The sequence below is a fragment of the Portunus trituberculatus genome, chromosome 47 (assembly GCF_017591435.1).
Source record: "Portunus trituberculatus isolate SZX2019 chromosome 47, ASM1759143v1, whole genome shotgun sequence".
Classification (NCBI taxonomy): domain Eukaryota; kingdom Metazoa; phylum Arthropoda; class Malacostraca; order Decapoda; family Portunidae; genus Portunus; species Portunus trituberculatus.
This window is the reverse complement of record NC_059301.1, coordinates 17963247-17977253: the sequence shown is the minus strand read 5'-3', so window position 1 is coordinate 17977253 and position 14007 is coordinate 17963247. Positions and strand designations below refer to the sequence as shown.

At 36.8% G+C, this 14007-nt stretch overlaps 1 protein-coding gene across 2 annotated transcripts; it reads left to right on the top strand.

The window, feature by feature from the left end:
- The first annotated feature begins 244 nt into the window (after nt 1–244).
- LOC123520828 (aldehyde dehydrogenase, mitochondrial-like) lies at nt 245–13332 on the top strand. 2 transcript variants are annotated; one of them, XM_045283461.1, is made up of 13 exons: nt 245–458; nt 4344–4448; nt 4573–4674; nt 4901–5066; nt 5335–5525; nt 5880–5969; nt 6058–6187; nt 6647–6831; nt 7616–7780; nt 11615–11772; nt 12001–12075; nt 12248–12299; nt 13183–13332. In XM_045283461.1, the coding sequence occupies exons 1-13, from the start codon at nt 423–425 to the stop codon at nt 13198–13200; spliced, it is 1473 nt and encodes a 490-aa protein (XP_045139396.1). In that variant the 5' UTR covers nt 245–422; the 3' UTR covers nt 13201–13332. The 2 variants fall into 2 exon arrangements, with proteins under 2 accessions (XP_045139396.1, XP_045139395.1); XM_045283460.1 differs by having other exon boundaries at nt 246–458; nt 12248–12343.
- Nucleotides 13333–14007: the final 675 nt, after the last annotated feature.

Sequence of the window (14007 nt, the reverse complement as noted above, 5' to 3'; positions counted from 1 at the left end):
CGCGCTAGGTTGGCAACACTGAAGTAGACTTAGGCAATAAAATTTTGATATAAAAGACACCCTTGTAATTACACTCATTATAGCACTTATTTCTCTGTCGTAAAAAGAAGTAAATACACATTTAGTTGTTTCACTGGTATATATGATGATATCGTATGAGTTTAGGCTTATAATTTTGACTGGTATGTCAAGGTTATTCTTCCTTGGCGCCTGGCAGTTAGTGTTTACCACTAGAGTAGCAGCGGTCACCAGGCAGACACGCAGGCAGTAGCAGTTGGCAGTTACTCTCGAGTCCTTGGTTAGGGTTATCACGTATCGGTTGCCAGGTATTACTTAAACCGTCGTTGAGGGTAGCGCAGTCTGTACCTACTCTTGTCTCCCTCACCTAAGCGTCGACATTTACAAGACTTCAACTTGGCAAAATGGTTGCTAAGAAGCCGGAGATCAAATATGTTAAGGTAGGATCTGTTAGAACTATTAAACTCGCATGTCAGTATATACAAATGTGTGTTATGGTAATTGTAGTGTTGCCTCAGGGGATAAACTTATGACCAACCGATGATCCGCAGGGAGTGAATGTATTAACTGTTCGGCTTACGGAACTATTTTTAATGCACTTTTAACAACTATAGCTTTCTGTCGATCATCACACGGTTGTCATTTTGCCACTCCCCATACCAACCCCAAAGTAAATAATAAAAAAAAAAAAAAAAATTGCTCGGCCTAATATCTTTTTTTTTTTTTTTTCCACTAGAATAGAGCTTAGAGCAAAAATAGGGCACTGTCCCCGAGAAACCGTCCCGCGCGCATGCCTCGATTCCCTCGCTGATTTGACGTCACATAAAATGAGAAATATATGGTATATCATTTTGTTTTTGCGCAGGGGTTCCTTGAGACATGTCATGTATTCTAAGGGTTACGCAAGGTTAAAAATGTTGAGAAACGCTGCCTTATTCGTTACCATATCTCTCTCTCTCTCTCTCTCTCTCTCTCTCTCTCTCTCTCTCTGACCAATAGGGTGGCCTCATATATTTGACGTCAAATCAGCTGGGTGGAGGAGCTGCGAAGTGGGAGCCGGGAATCGAGGCGAGCGCGCGGGTTGGTTTCTCGGGACAGTGCCAAAAATGGACCTAATAGAGCCAAATATCATATCTGCAAAAATAAATAGGGAGCTTTACTAATGCTGTTATTTATTTATTTATTTTTGTGATGGGTACCATCTTGTTGATTTTGATGTTGTTGGTAGCATCTTTATAACTAACCTAACTAAATAGTTTTAACCCAATCTAATTAAACCGGTGAATATTTAAGCGCGTGAGAAAGCCACTTTTTTGTGGGTCTTTTTATTAGTTTGCGATATATACATATATATATATATATATATATATATATATATATATATATATATATATATATATATATATATATATATATATATATATACACGAGACACTTTTCGAAATTATGGAGTTGTTATTGAGTATGTACAAATACCGCATAGGGTGTTACAATTAGATAAAAAAAAAAAGTTAAAATATATATGGCACTATAGACTGGCCAATGTATTTTTGGGACTCGATGTATTTTCTTGTGATTTGGTATTGTCACTGAATAGATTTGAATTGATATCCAAGAATTTTTGTTCAAATGTTCCGAAGCCTCGCATTCTATGACTGACACGTGGATGGCGATCGGTATGTGTGTGCCTGTGTGGTAGACGAGATTAATAACCCACACACACTTATGGAAAAATCTAATTTTATATGTGTACATATATAAACTTATAATCAATATATATATATATATATATATATATATATATATATATATATATATATATATATATATATATATATATATATATATATATATATATATATATATATATATATATATATATATATATATATATATATATATATATATATATATATATATATATATATATTACGTCCTAATCATGGGAGTAAAGTTTTTTTTTCCTGTTGGACGAAGGGAAGTTGAGAACAGGAAAATTGATGATGTTTGCATTCGTGAGATATTTCCTGTTTTATTACGGTACATAAACTACACATGATAGCACTGTCATGTGTTCATTCTCCACCGCCGTTTCGTTGTGACAACAATTTATTTGTATCTTCAATGTGGTTTGGTTTTGTTAACTTTTCGGTATTATCTACACTAAATAACATTGTTTATTGCTTATTCATTTTTCCTGTTTTCTTTACACGTTACAGCGTCGCCATTCTTCACCACTTGCTCGTCGTGTGACACCATATTATTAGTATCTTCAGTGTAATTCACTGTTTGATCTGCTGCAGTCTCTGACGAGACAGCCAGACGTTACCCTACGGAACGAGCTCAGGGCTCATTGTTTCCGATCTTCGGATAGGCACCAGGCACACACCACACACCGGGACAACAAGGTCACAACTCGATTTACATCCCGTACCTACTCACTGCTAGGTGAACAGGGGCTACACGTGAAAGGAGACACACCCAAATATCTCCACCCGGTCGGGGAATCGAACCCCGGTCCTCTGGCTTGTGAAGCCAGCGCTCTAACCACCGAGTTACCGGGCTGTGTTTGATGTTTGCATTCGTGAGATATTTCCTGTGTGTGTGTGTGTGTGTTACTTAATTCTTCAGTGTTGCCTCCGTCAAATGATATTCCTTATTCATTTTTACATGGTCATTGCATTTTTTGTGTGATATTAGTTTACATAGATCAAATTATCGTTATTCTTTCTGCTTCACACGTGTCACTAAAGATTTTTTTTTTTTTTGTTGCACCTAATTTATGACTTTTTATGTACCTTATTTATTTGTTATTTTGTTTATTTTTTCTGGTGATAAATATAGTGAGTGAATTTTTCCATTTCTAATTTTCGAGTTACGCCCTAACCCTCTGGTCTACTTTTACGCCATGGGCGAACCCTCCATTGCACGCCCCCTTCCCCTTAACAATATATTTAAAAATAATAATAATAATAAAGTAGATAAATGAAATGGAGTATGTAAGCACCATTGTAAATTATACAAATCCATCACACAAAACAAAACAAAAAATAAATAAATGTAAATTGCACAGATCCTTCATCACACAAATACAAATGAATAAAATAAAATTTAAAAAATATAAAAAATACTGCCAAAAATTAACACAATCTGAATTCAGTGCTCAGACTGTAGCAAATTTTTCAACCTGTGTTTTTCACCGTTTACACCTGGCATTAAAATGTGTTCTGGGTGATTGGATTGCAATCAGGGACAGGAAGTACTTGACCAGAGTCAAGACTGACGTGATATAAACAAATTGACGTAGTTGCATGCACAGATTCTTGTTTGTTAATTTATTTATTTTTTCACATTACCCAATAAATTACATGTAGCTATAAGGGGTCTATATTAATTTTATGAATGAAATACAATTTATATTGGAAGCAGCAGTTTGTGGCCTGGGATCATAAATCATCCAGAGGTCAGTCTATCTCCTCGCCTCCCTCCCCCCTTGCTTTTCCTTTGAGAGTGATTCACTCTGACTCAGCCGTCAAGTTGATCCCCCGCTCTCCCGTCCCCTTTGCCTTTTATTCTGACACACAACCTGCATACATGACTTAGCAGCTAGTTGACGTGATAATAGTGGCACCCCAGCGACCACTCCACTAACTTGGAGTGGAAATTAGCAGTATTAATATATAGAATATAGTGTGTGTGTGTGTGTGTGTGTGTGTGTAAGGGGCTCCCATGCGCCTCCAAATAGATTGCGCCATGGGTGGTCGCCCACATTGTCCATAACAAAAACCACCCCTTATAATCCTTATCCACAATCTTAGTACGACCTGTGAGAGGTGTTTTTTTTTTTTCGTCGAGAAGAGTTCCGTTGAATATTTATGAGGACAAAAGTTACATCGTATTGGGAATTCGTGGAGAGTTTGTGGGATGGGAGTGAGGGAAGAGGTTGCTAATGTAGGGATGCTGCCAGTTGCGAGGCTGCTCACGCACCCAGCTCACCAATGGCAGCAACACTCATGGCTGACTTGACTGTCGTCGCCACCACTAAAGATTTATATCTTTTCATTGAATTGTTAATCACAATTTTCCACAGGTTCCCAAATATCATTGAGAGTGAGGAATGGGTATAACTAAAAAAAAAAAAAAAAGATTTGGACCGAAAAGAATTTGAAAAATATATCTAGACATCAAAACGTAATCTCAAATGCTGTACAACAGTGTTTAGTATATTTTTTATTAGTAGTATTACTTAGTAAATGTTCATCTTGTTTTGAGGCATTATTGCCAGTAGTGGGTTCTGACTATTTTCTTTTTTTTTCCAATTCTAGCTTTTCATCAACAATGAATTTGTGGACGCAACAGGTGGAAAGACCTTTAGTGTGCTGAACCCTTCCACTGAAGAGATCATTTCTAATGTCAGTGAGGCATCTGAGGTTAGTGCTGTGGCAATGCAACACTTCATTTTCTCTCTCTCTCTGAAGTTTATAATTTCTAGTTATTGGTGGTATCCTCCTCTGATATTTGTGTTTCAGTTCACATTATTCTTACTTCAAACAGGAAGATGTAGACAAGGCAGTGGCAGCAGCACGTGCTGCCTTCAAGAGTAATGCTCCGTGGCGCACCATGGATGCCTCTGAACGGGCAGCCCTCATGCACAAGGTAAATTAATGCTGATTGCAACAGCCATTAGTAGAGAATTTATATAATTTTTGTTGTGGCAGAACAGTTGAAACAAACTTTGCCAGCAGGCTTATGGTGATGATTGTGACTCAGTGAGGTGTTGTATAATGAGTGCTGTGATCATCATCATTTACATGTTGAATTATGTATATGTAAGCAATCTTTAAAGTTAATTAACTTGTCATTTTTATCACTGAACTTACAGCTCTGTGATCTTATTGAACGTGACCTTGAATACTTGGCAAGACTTGACACCCTAGACAATGGCAAACCATACACAGAGTCTCTAGGTGACCTTGACTATTCCATCAAGACACTACGTTATTATGCTGGCTGGTGTGACAAGATTCATGGCAATACTGTTCCCTGTGGTAAGGACTTCATATCATAAATGCTGCTGTATGTTTCTTCCTTTATTTTCTTTGTCTTCTTATGTATTACTCAATATATTGAAATTTTAAAAATAACAGAGCTCGTTATTTTCATTACTTGAGGAGATTAAGATTTTTCTCTCCATATGTTTGTTGAACTCATGGCTGGTCTTTGATGATCCTTATTAAATAAAAGAGAGGTGAATGATGGTCTTTGTTTTACTCACAGTATTAGTGTATTGCATTGCTTATATGCTTATTGTTCCAGATGGACCATACATGTGTATGACTCGTAAGGAACCAGTGGGGGTAGTGGGGCAGATCATCCCATGGAACTATCCTGTCATGATGCTGGCATGGAAATGGGGTCCTGCTCTGGCTGCTGGATGCACCATTGTCCTAAAGCCTGCTGAACTTACACCTCTCAGTGCACTTTATGTGGGTGCTCTAGCCAAGGAGGTCAGTTGACCAAATACACACATGGTGGAATTAAATTATCAAGTACTATAAGAGATTATTTACCATTTTGTAATGTTGGTACAGACTTGGCAGCATGAATATGTTATGCTCAGTTGTTCATATTCCTCTTTTTTTTTGTCTCTCTCTCCAACATAATGTACATCAGAAAGAAGATTCAATTCTAGCTTCTTGAACCTTAAATCTGAAATGCAAGATCTGTTAACCATGTTCAGAGTAAAATCTTTATTAGTTTATAGAGACCATACCAAAATCAAGCTGTCTACAGAACAGTGACATATTTCATTGACAAAGCCTTCTTGCAGAGGAATTTGACTAACTTTGGTGTCTTGACAGGCTGGATTTCCTCCAGGCGTTGTGAACATTGTGCCAGGACTTGGAGCTGTGGCAGGGCATGCTGTTGCTCATCACCAGGACATTGACAAGGTGGGTTGAGATTAAGGCCAGTATCTGACAATTTTTGAAGTGGCTTATGGAAGATTGAGGACTACTGGTATTGTTTTCTTTTATATAGGTGGCATTCACAGGATCAACAGCAGTAGGAAAGAAAATCATGCAGGCCTCTGGTGCTTCTAACTTGAAGCGTGTGACTATGGAGTTAGGTGGCAAGAGTCCTCTTGTTGTCTGTGAAGACTGTGGTGACTGTAAGTATCTTAGCATGTTAGCATCATTTAGTGTGCCATTGGTCCTTGCCAAACCTTTCCTGTCTTTTCATCAAGCTGATATTAATACATCAGTGACTGATCTGTACTCACCTAAAGATATTGAAGTAGGTGACCATTTACTAGTTTTTGAATAATGTTAAGATTTAGAATCTGCTTGGTTGATTAACAGTTTATTATGACAGATATGTTCTTTATCCTTAAAACAGCTTGATAACACAAACTTATCTTAAATGCATAGCATTATCTTTTTGCTACCATGCATTAGACAAAGGTCATGATGTCTCCCCTACATCCATTTCACTTGTAACTTGAATGGTAGAATATTGACAAATATTTGGGTTTTGTATAGGATGTTTGCAAGCCATGTACATTATGGTAGCATTGATATGTGAAGGTTTGAACTTACGTAGTAATTTTCATGTTCTTTGTCTTGTTAAGTGGATGAAGCAGCTGAATTGTGCCATACTGCCATGTTTGGAAATCATGGGCAGAATTGTTGTGCTGGTTCTCGTACCTTTGTGCATGAAAGCATTTATGACGACTTTGTGAAGAAAGCAGTGAAGCTGGCTCAGGAGAGGATTGTGGGAAACCCTTTTGATGAGAAGACACTGCAGGGACCCCAGGTACTTTCTGATTTTCCACTATCAATATATAGTGCATTCTTTCACCATGTAATGTATGAGTATGCATGCAAATGTCACTATTTTTTTTTTGCAACTATGTATTACCATGTGTGAAGAGTTTACTTTCCTCCATATTTCATTAATTTCTCACATTTTGCTTGAAAAATTCCTTGCCATCAGAATATTCTTACTATATTGTCAGTTGATGGTGTTAGTGACCATATCACTAATCATCATACAATTCTTCATGTTCTATATTTTTATTTGTTACTCATTGATTTCATATTAATTTCAGTGTTTATAATGTGACAGGATATTTTATGTTTCTTGTTTTGATATTTTCATAATTATTTACATTTTTTATCATATTCATTCCATGATTTATACTTTATTTTATTGTAAGTAATATTCTTCAGCAAAAAAAAAAAAATATATATATATATATATATATATATATATATATATATATATATATATATATATATATATATATATATATGTATATTTATTTATTTGTAAGGGTCTATAAAGCTTATTTTCATTGGTCATCATCTTTTAGATATTTTGACAAGAGTCTATAAGATGTAATATCTGATTTGCCATAGTTTACCATGCCTAAGATTTTAATTTACTTGTTTGTATAAAATGTAAATCATACTTTGGATGATCATAGTTTCAAATTACCTTTCTCAGTTGTACAGAATGGAAAAAAGGAAATAATGTTAGAATTGCACTGTCATAGTAAAGACAGGAAGAGTTTTCTTGAGTAATAAAGTCCTTACAGGTGAGCCAGCAGCAGATGGAGCGAGTGCTTGGCTACATTCAGAAAGGGAAGGCTGAAGGGGCCCGTCTGGAGTGTGGAGGTGACAGGCTGGGGAATAAAGGCTACTTCATCCAGCCAACAGTATTTTCTGGTGTGACAGACAACATGACCATTGCTAAAGAAGAGGTGAGTGAGTCTAACAGTATCAAACTCTCTCTCTCTCTCTCTCTCTCTCTCTCTCTCTCTCTCTCTCTCTCTCTCTCTCTCTCTCTCTCTCTCTCTCTCTCTCTCTCTCTCTCTCTCTCTCTCTCTCTCTCTCTCTCTCTCTCTCTCTCTCTGTGTGTGTGTGTGTGCGTGCGTGCACGCGCTAAGCTCTCTGTGTCCTGTCTCCTTGTCCATTCCTGTCATATCTCTCTTTCATCTGATTGATACACACCGCATCAACGACATCACTGCTCAGTTTATTCCACTTATCAATGCTACGATGCGGGAAACTGTATTTTCTCACGTCATTTAGACAGATGTCTTTTATTAGCTTTTTTCCATGTCCTCGGAGCTGATTACTTGTGGTCACCTTTATCAACTCTCTGTCCAGTATGTCAATCTTGTTCACCAATTTATACATAGTTATCATGTCTCCTCTTGTTCTTCTCTCTTCTAATGTGGTCAGCCCCAGCTTCCTCAGTCTTTCCTCATAGTCTAACTCCCTGAGTCCTGGTACCATCCTTGTTGCCAGCCTCTGTACCCTTTCTACCTTCTTCACATTTTTCTTCATATGCAGTGACCAGACACAAGCTGCATATTCTAACTGGGGTCTTATTAAGGTACATAATATCTTCTTCATCATTCCTTCATCTAGGTAGTGGAACGCAAGGCCAATATTTTGAAGCATGTTATATGTTTTCCAAAAAATCTTGTTAATGTGTTTCTCCGGTGACAAAGTGTTTTGCACGGTTACTCCTAAGTCTTTCTTCTCATTGGTCTCTTTAATTTTCTCATCATCCAATCTGTAATCCCAGTTTGGTCTGTATCTACTTCTTCCCATTTTCATAACATGAGTCTTGTCTATATTAAATTCCATCTGCCACTCCTTACTCCACTCATATATTTTATCAAGATCTTCCTGTAACTTGTTACAATCTTCCACATTCCTTACTCTCCTCATAATTTTAGTATTGTCCGCAAACATGTTCATGTAACTGTCAATTCCTACTGGCATATCATTAACATAAATAAAAAACATGATGGGACCAAGCACTGACCCTTGTGGAACTCCACTGGTTACCTTCTTCCACTCGGACTTCCTTCCTCTCACCACTGTTCTCATTTCTCTTCCCATTAAGTAATTTTCCATCCATTTTGCTAGTTTATCATTTACTCCTCCAATCTTCTTTAGTTTCCACATCAGTCTATTGTGTGGTACTTTATCAAAGGCCTTTCTCAAGTCCAGGTAGATAGCATCCACCCATCCCTCTCTATGTTGTAGTATGTCAGTCACTCTTGAATAAAAACATAATAAATTGGATACGCACGATCTTCCTTTTCTGAAACCAAACTGTCTTTCACTCAGAATGTTTTCACTTTCTAGATACTCACTCCACTTAGCTTTAATTACTTCTTCACATACCTTGCACAATATACTAGTCAACGATACTGGTCTATAATTTAGCGGTTCCATTCTACTACCATTCTTATATATAGGCACAATGTCAGCTCTTTTCCACTCTTTCGGGACTAATCCTGTTCGTATGGAGGTTTCCACAATATCAAATACGGGTTCAACAATTGATCCTTACATTCATTTAGCAACCTCCCAGATATGCCATCAGGCCCCATTGATTTATTAATATCCAGATTGCTTATAATTTTCCTTACATCTTCCTTAGTAACCATGATGTCCTGCATTTGCTTTATTTCCGTAGGTCTTCCTCCCATAAAATGCTCCTCCTTTGTAAACACTTTGCAAAAGTTGTCGTTCAAAATTTCAGCTATATCTCCAGCATCCTCATATACTTCTTCCCCGTTTTTTTACCTTTACTATTGCCTCCCTTATATTTAGTTTTCCATTTATGAATTTGTAAAACATTTTGGGGTCACTATCACAGTTTTCCACCACCCTCTGTTCATATTCCTACCAAATCCAACCTTGCTGCAACATCTTGTCCCCTGCACCTTGTTGGTGATCTCATCCACTGTGTCATCAAGTTATTTGTTGCTACCTTTAACAATTCCTCTGCCCACTCACCACCGTTCACCACTTCGTAGTCTTCCCACACTATTTCTTTACAATTAAAGTCTCTGACTATCATCATTCTATCCTTTTTGATGAGTTCTTGCTTCATTCTGTCTAGAATATTTCTCATCACCATTTGGTACTGTTCATATTCCCAAGCATTGGTTCTGGATGGTATGTATACTGTTATAATATTAATGTCCCTCTTGCCATCTGTTATAAGCGTACTTATCACTTCCTCATTTCTCTTACTATAGTTCACCTCCTTCACTATCAGATCTTACTTAGTAAGAACCATTATACCACCACCTCCTTTATTTTTTCTATCATTTCTCCATACTTTGTAGTATTTTACAACAAACCAGTCTAGCTTTATTTCAGGCCTTAGCTCTGTTTCCACTATACACATTATGTCCGGTTCGTTATTTCTTAGGTAATCCATACATTCTAGCCTCTTAGACAGAAATCCATCTATATTCATGTAAGTCATTTGTATTCCATTCCTAGTCTCTTTCTTTCATGTAATGTCTATTCCATCTGTTTTATCCACCACTTCTTTAGCCTCCCATTTCTCATCCTCCAAAAAAACTTGGTCTTTTCCTCCTCTGTTCTTTCATCGTTCCTCTCTTTCACTTCAGTTACAAGCTCTTTCATTTTCATTCGCTCATCCTGTGACATATTTCTTCTTATGTAAATTGTTTTGGTTTCCTCAGAGTCCTTAAGTTTCCAAGCCCTCCTCAACAAGGCCTCAGCTGCCACCCGAGACTTTAATTCCAATTTTAATGGTCTATTCTTGCCTTCCTCAAAAGCTCCCAATCTCACACTTTCTTCTACCTCAGCATATAGGTCCTCTTCTTCCACAGAGATCTTATTCAGTAAAGACTTAATCCTGTCATTTTCCTTATTCCTCCTATCCTGCCAGTTTCTGTTAGCTTCCTCCCTCAATCCTGTTATGATCACACATTTTTTCTTTTCAGCAATATCTCTCACCACATACTCATTTTCCTTTAGTGCCTTTACCATTTCACTCTGCGTAATCACTTTATTTTCCTCTTCTTGCTTTTTCACTATCTCATTAAAGGACCTTTGTACCTCCTGATGTTCATGGTTCACTTCTTTCATCCTGGCATCAATTAGATTAAGGCATTCCTCCTTCCTCAAGTCCCCTTCGGATATTTTCATCTCCATTTCTAGGAGTTTAGCCTTCATCTCTTCACATTGTTTCCTTAGTTGTTGGTTTTCCTTCTCCATCTCTACTTTTTCCTTCAATAGCTCTTTATTCGCTATCGTTAACAAATAGATCTCTTTTTTGAACGAATCATTCTCGGCTATAACTCTATCCAGTTTTTCTTCTATGGACAAAATATTTAGGAACTTACTTTCCAGTGCCTGGATTCTTGCATCCATATCTAATTTCTCCAGTCCTCTTGGAATAGTTATAAAACCTTCAAAATCCTTGGGTTGCCTAGGAGTAGCCGCCATGTTTGTTATCGTCAGCTGATTACAGCCAAAACAATCACCGCCCACACTCTCCTCTCAGGGACCACTCTCCATATCCCTCACTTTCAACAGGACACTAACTCAGAGGTATCCGGGCCCTGTAACACCATAGGTATTTTCACTTCTTCCCATCCACAGCTGGAGACGAGCCGTCCTCTCTCAACGACGGCGAGAGTGTGTGTGTGTGTGTGTGTGTGTGTGTGTGTGTGTGTGTGTGCACATGTGTTCAGAACTTACATATCAATGAGACACTTTATTTGATCTAGGGAAATTATTGTTCTTGGCAGATCTTTGGACCAGTACAAGTCATCCTCAAGTACAAGACTATGGAGGAAGTGATTGAGCGCTCTAACAACACAGAATATGGTCTGGCATCTGGTATAGTGACCAAGGACATCAACAAAGCTCTCACCTATGCCCAGACTGTGCGAGCTGGTTCAGTTTGGTAAGTTGGAGGATTGGATCCCTTGTTGCAATCTCTCTCTCTCTCTCTCTCTCTCTCTCTCTCTCTCTCTCTCTCTCTCTCTCTCTCTCTCTCTCTCTCTCTCTCTCTCTCTCTCAGCACTTGACAACAAATATATAATATTTCAGTGAAATTAATATATTTCATAAGATAATATGATGACCTTTTCTCAAAAAAGATATTAAGCACTATTAGAAATATGTTTTTCAGGATAAATTGCTATGATTTGTGTCTGCCTCAAACACCTTTTGGAGGATACAAGCAGTCAGGGCACGGCAGAGAACTGTAAGTAGTGTTGGTACACTCTCCTTAATTAAATAGCTTTGATAGCATCACCCAAGTTAACTAACTTATAATATCAGTATTAACTTCTATTGATCAGTTTATATACCAGATTGACAATCCCACATGTGGTTGCCCAGACACAAAAGAAATTAATGATGTATTTATGTTTCAGGGGTGAAGATGGACTGGATGAGTACCTGGAAACCAAGACCATCCTGATCAAGGTACCAGTTAAAGTTTCCTGAAGTAACTACATAATTACTACCAGGTGCATTTCCAATTTTCTTTTCTTTTTAATTTCCTGTTATGGTTGTTTATTTGGGGTCCTTTGTAATTGATAATTAATACTGCATCAATACTGAATACAAAATGTTTAGTTCTTGCTAGATGTACCCATTATCTCTTCTATATTACGTGATCTTATTGTCTGATCAGACTACATTCAGGGCATTATCCTGAGGAAGCCTTGAACCCACATGCCATTTATGCTTGTAGAAGACTTCTCCACTCATGCCTATTATGCTTAACTATTTTTCCTTGTTCTGCATACATTGCTTTTGCATCTATGTGAATGTCTCTCCCTTTGGAACCCCATACATTTCATTATGTATTTGTATATTAAACAGAATTACATGCATTTTCATTTTTGTTGTTGCTTTCTTAGTATGTTGGAAGATGGAGTTTCATTGCATAAATGAAAAATTAATGGATCTATGATCCTGAGTTAACTTTCTCTTCGTTCACTTACGTTATCTTCTTAATTTTGCTTTGCTGCAAATCTCTATGTGTATTTCCATGTTATCTTTTGTATGATTTTTAGAATAATATTTTCCATGATATGGTACCTGATTAAGTTGAAGAAATTGAAAGTTAAATTAATGGAAAATCGTAATTTTCTGTACTTATTTTACAGAAAACTTATTTTGGATTCAATTAATGCATTTTGTAAGAGATTTTAAGCTGCATGAATACAAGGAAACTTCAAATTGAAATGTTGTTATAAGAAAATTTGATAACTTCATGATGAGAAATATTAGAATATGAAATAGATGTAATCAAATAAGTTAATGGATTTAATATCAAAATTGTTTCTCATTTGTCTTTCAGATGCCTTCCAAACTATAATCAATAGGTAATTGGATCTCAGTGACTTCTTAACCAAGATGAAAAGTTCTTCAAGCAAATAAAGGAGTAACATTTTTGTGTCAAATTAAACATGATAATGTATCTGAATTAAAGTGAATGCTGTACAACAAATAGTTGTATTTACTTTCCCTTACTTAGCACCTTCTTGTGGAGTATCTCACTCAGAAAGTCTACCTTCTTGGAATCCTTTACTTGGACCATACACATAAACACTTTTCATTTTACATTCCACTATGAAAGCACTGGAGAATAAATCAACAATAAGATTACAGGAAACTTGAGGAAATGCCCAAATAGAACACGTACAGAAGTGATGGTAAGAAGTAGTATGTACATCTGTCATAATGATGGAAGGAAATGACACCTGTGATATTTTCAGTGTGTTATGTGTATGCAGTCATCTGAAAGCTGATGATAAAATGATACAACTAGGAATAATGATTGATAATAACAATATTGGCTGAGACCCGGAACATAATCAGGATACTCTTACATGTAAATTATGTATTATGTACTCTTATTGCTTTCATTTGAGTTGCATTTTCTGAACCAATGTTGTACCAATATTAAATTGGTACATGGATTGTACTTTTGTTTTGGTGTTTGCAACTCAATGATTACTAATGACATTATTCCTCCCCAGTGTTATATATCTGGCTCCAATGCAGATAAATCCTGTGGTACAAAAGCCAAAAGGAGTTAAATTGATTTGTTGCATTCAGTGAATTGTTTTGCAGTTCTTTTCTTCTTTTTCGGTTTATGTCTTTTTCCCATCAGTTTGATTGG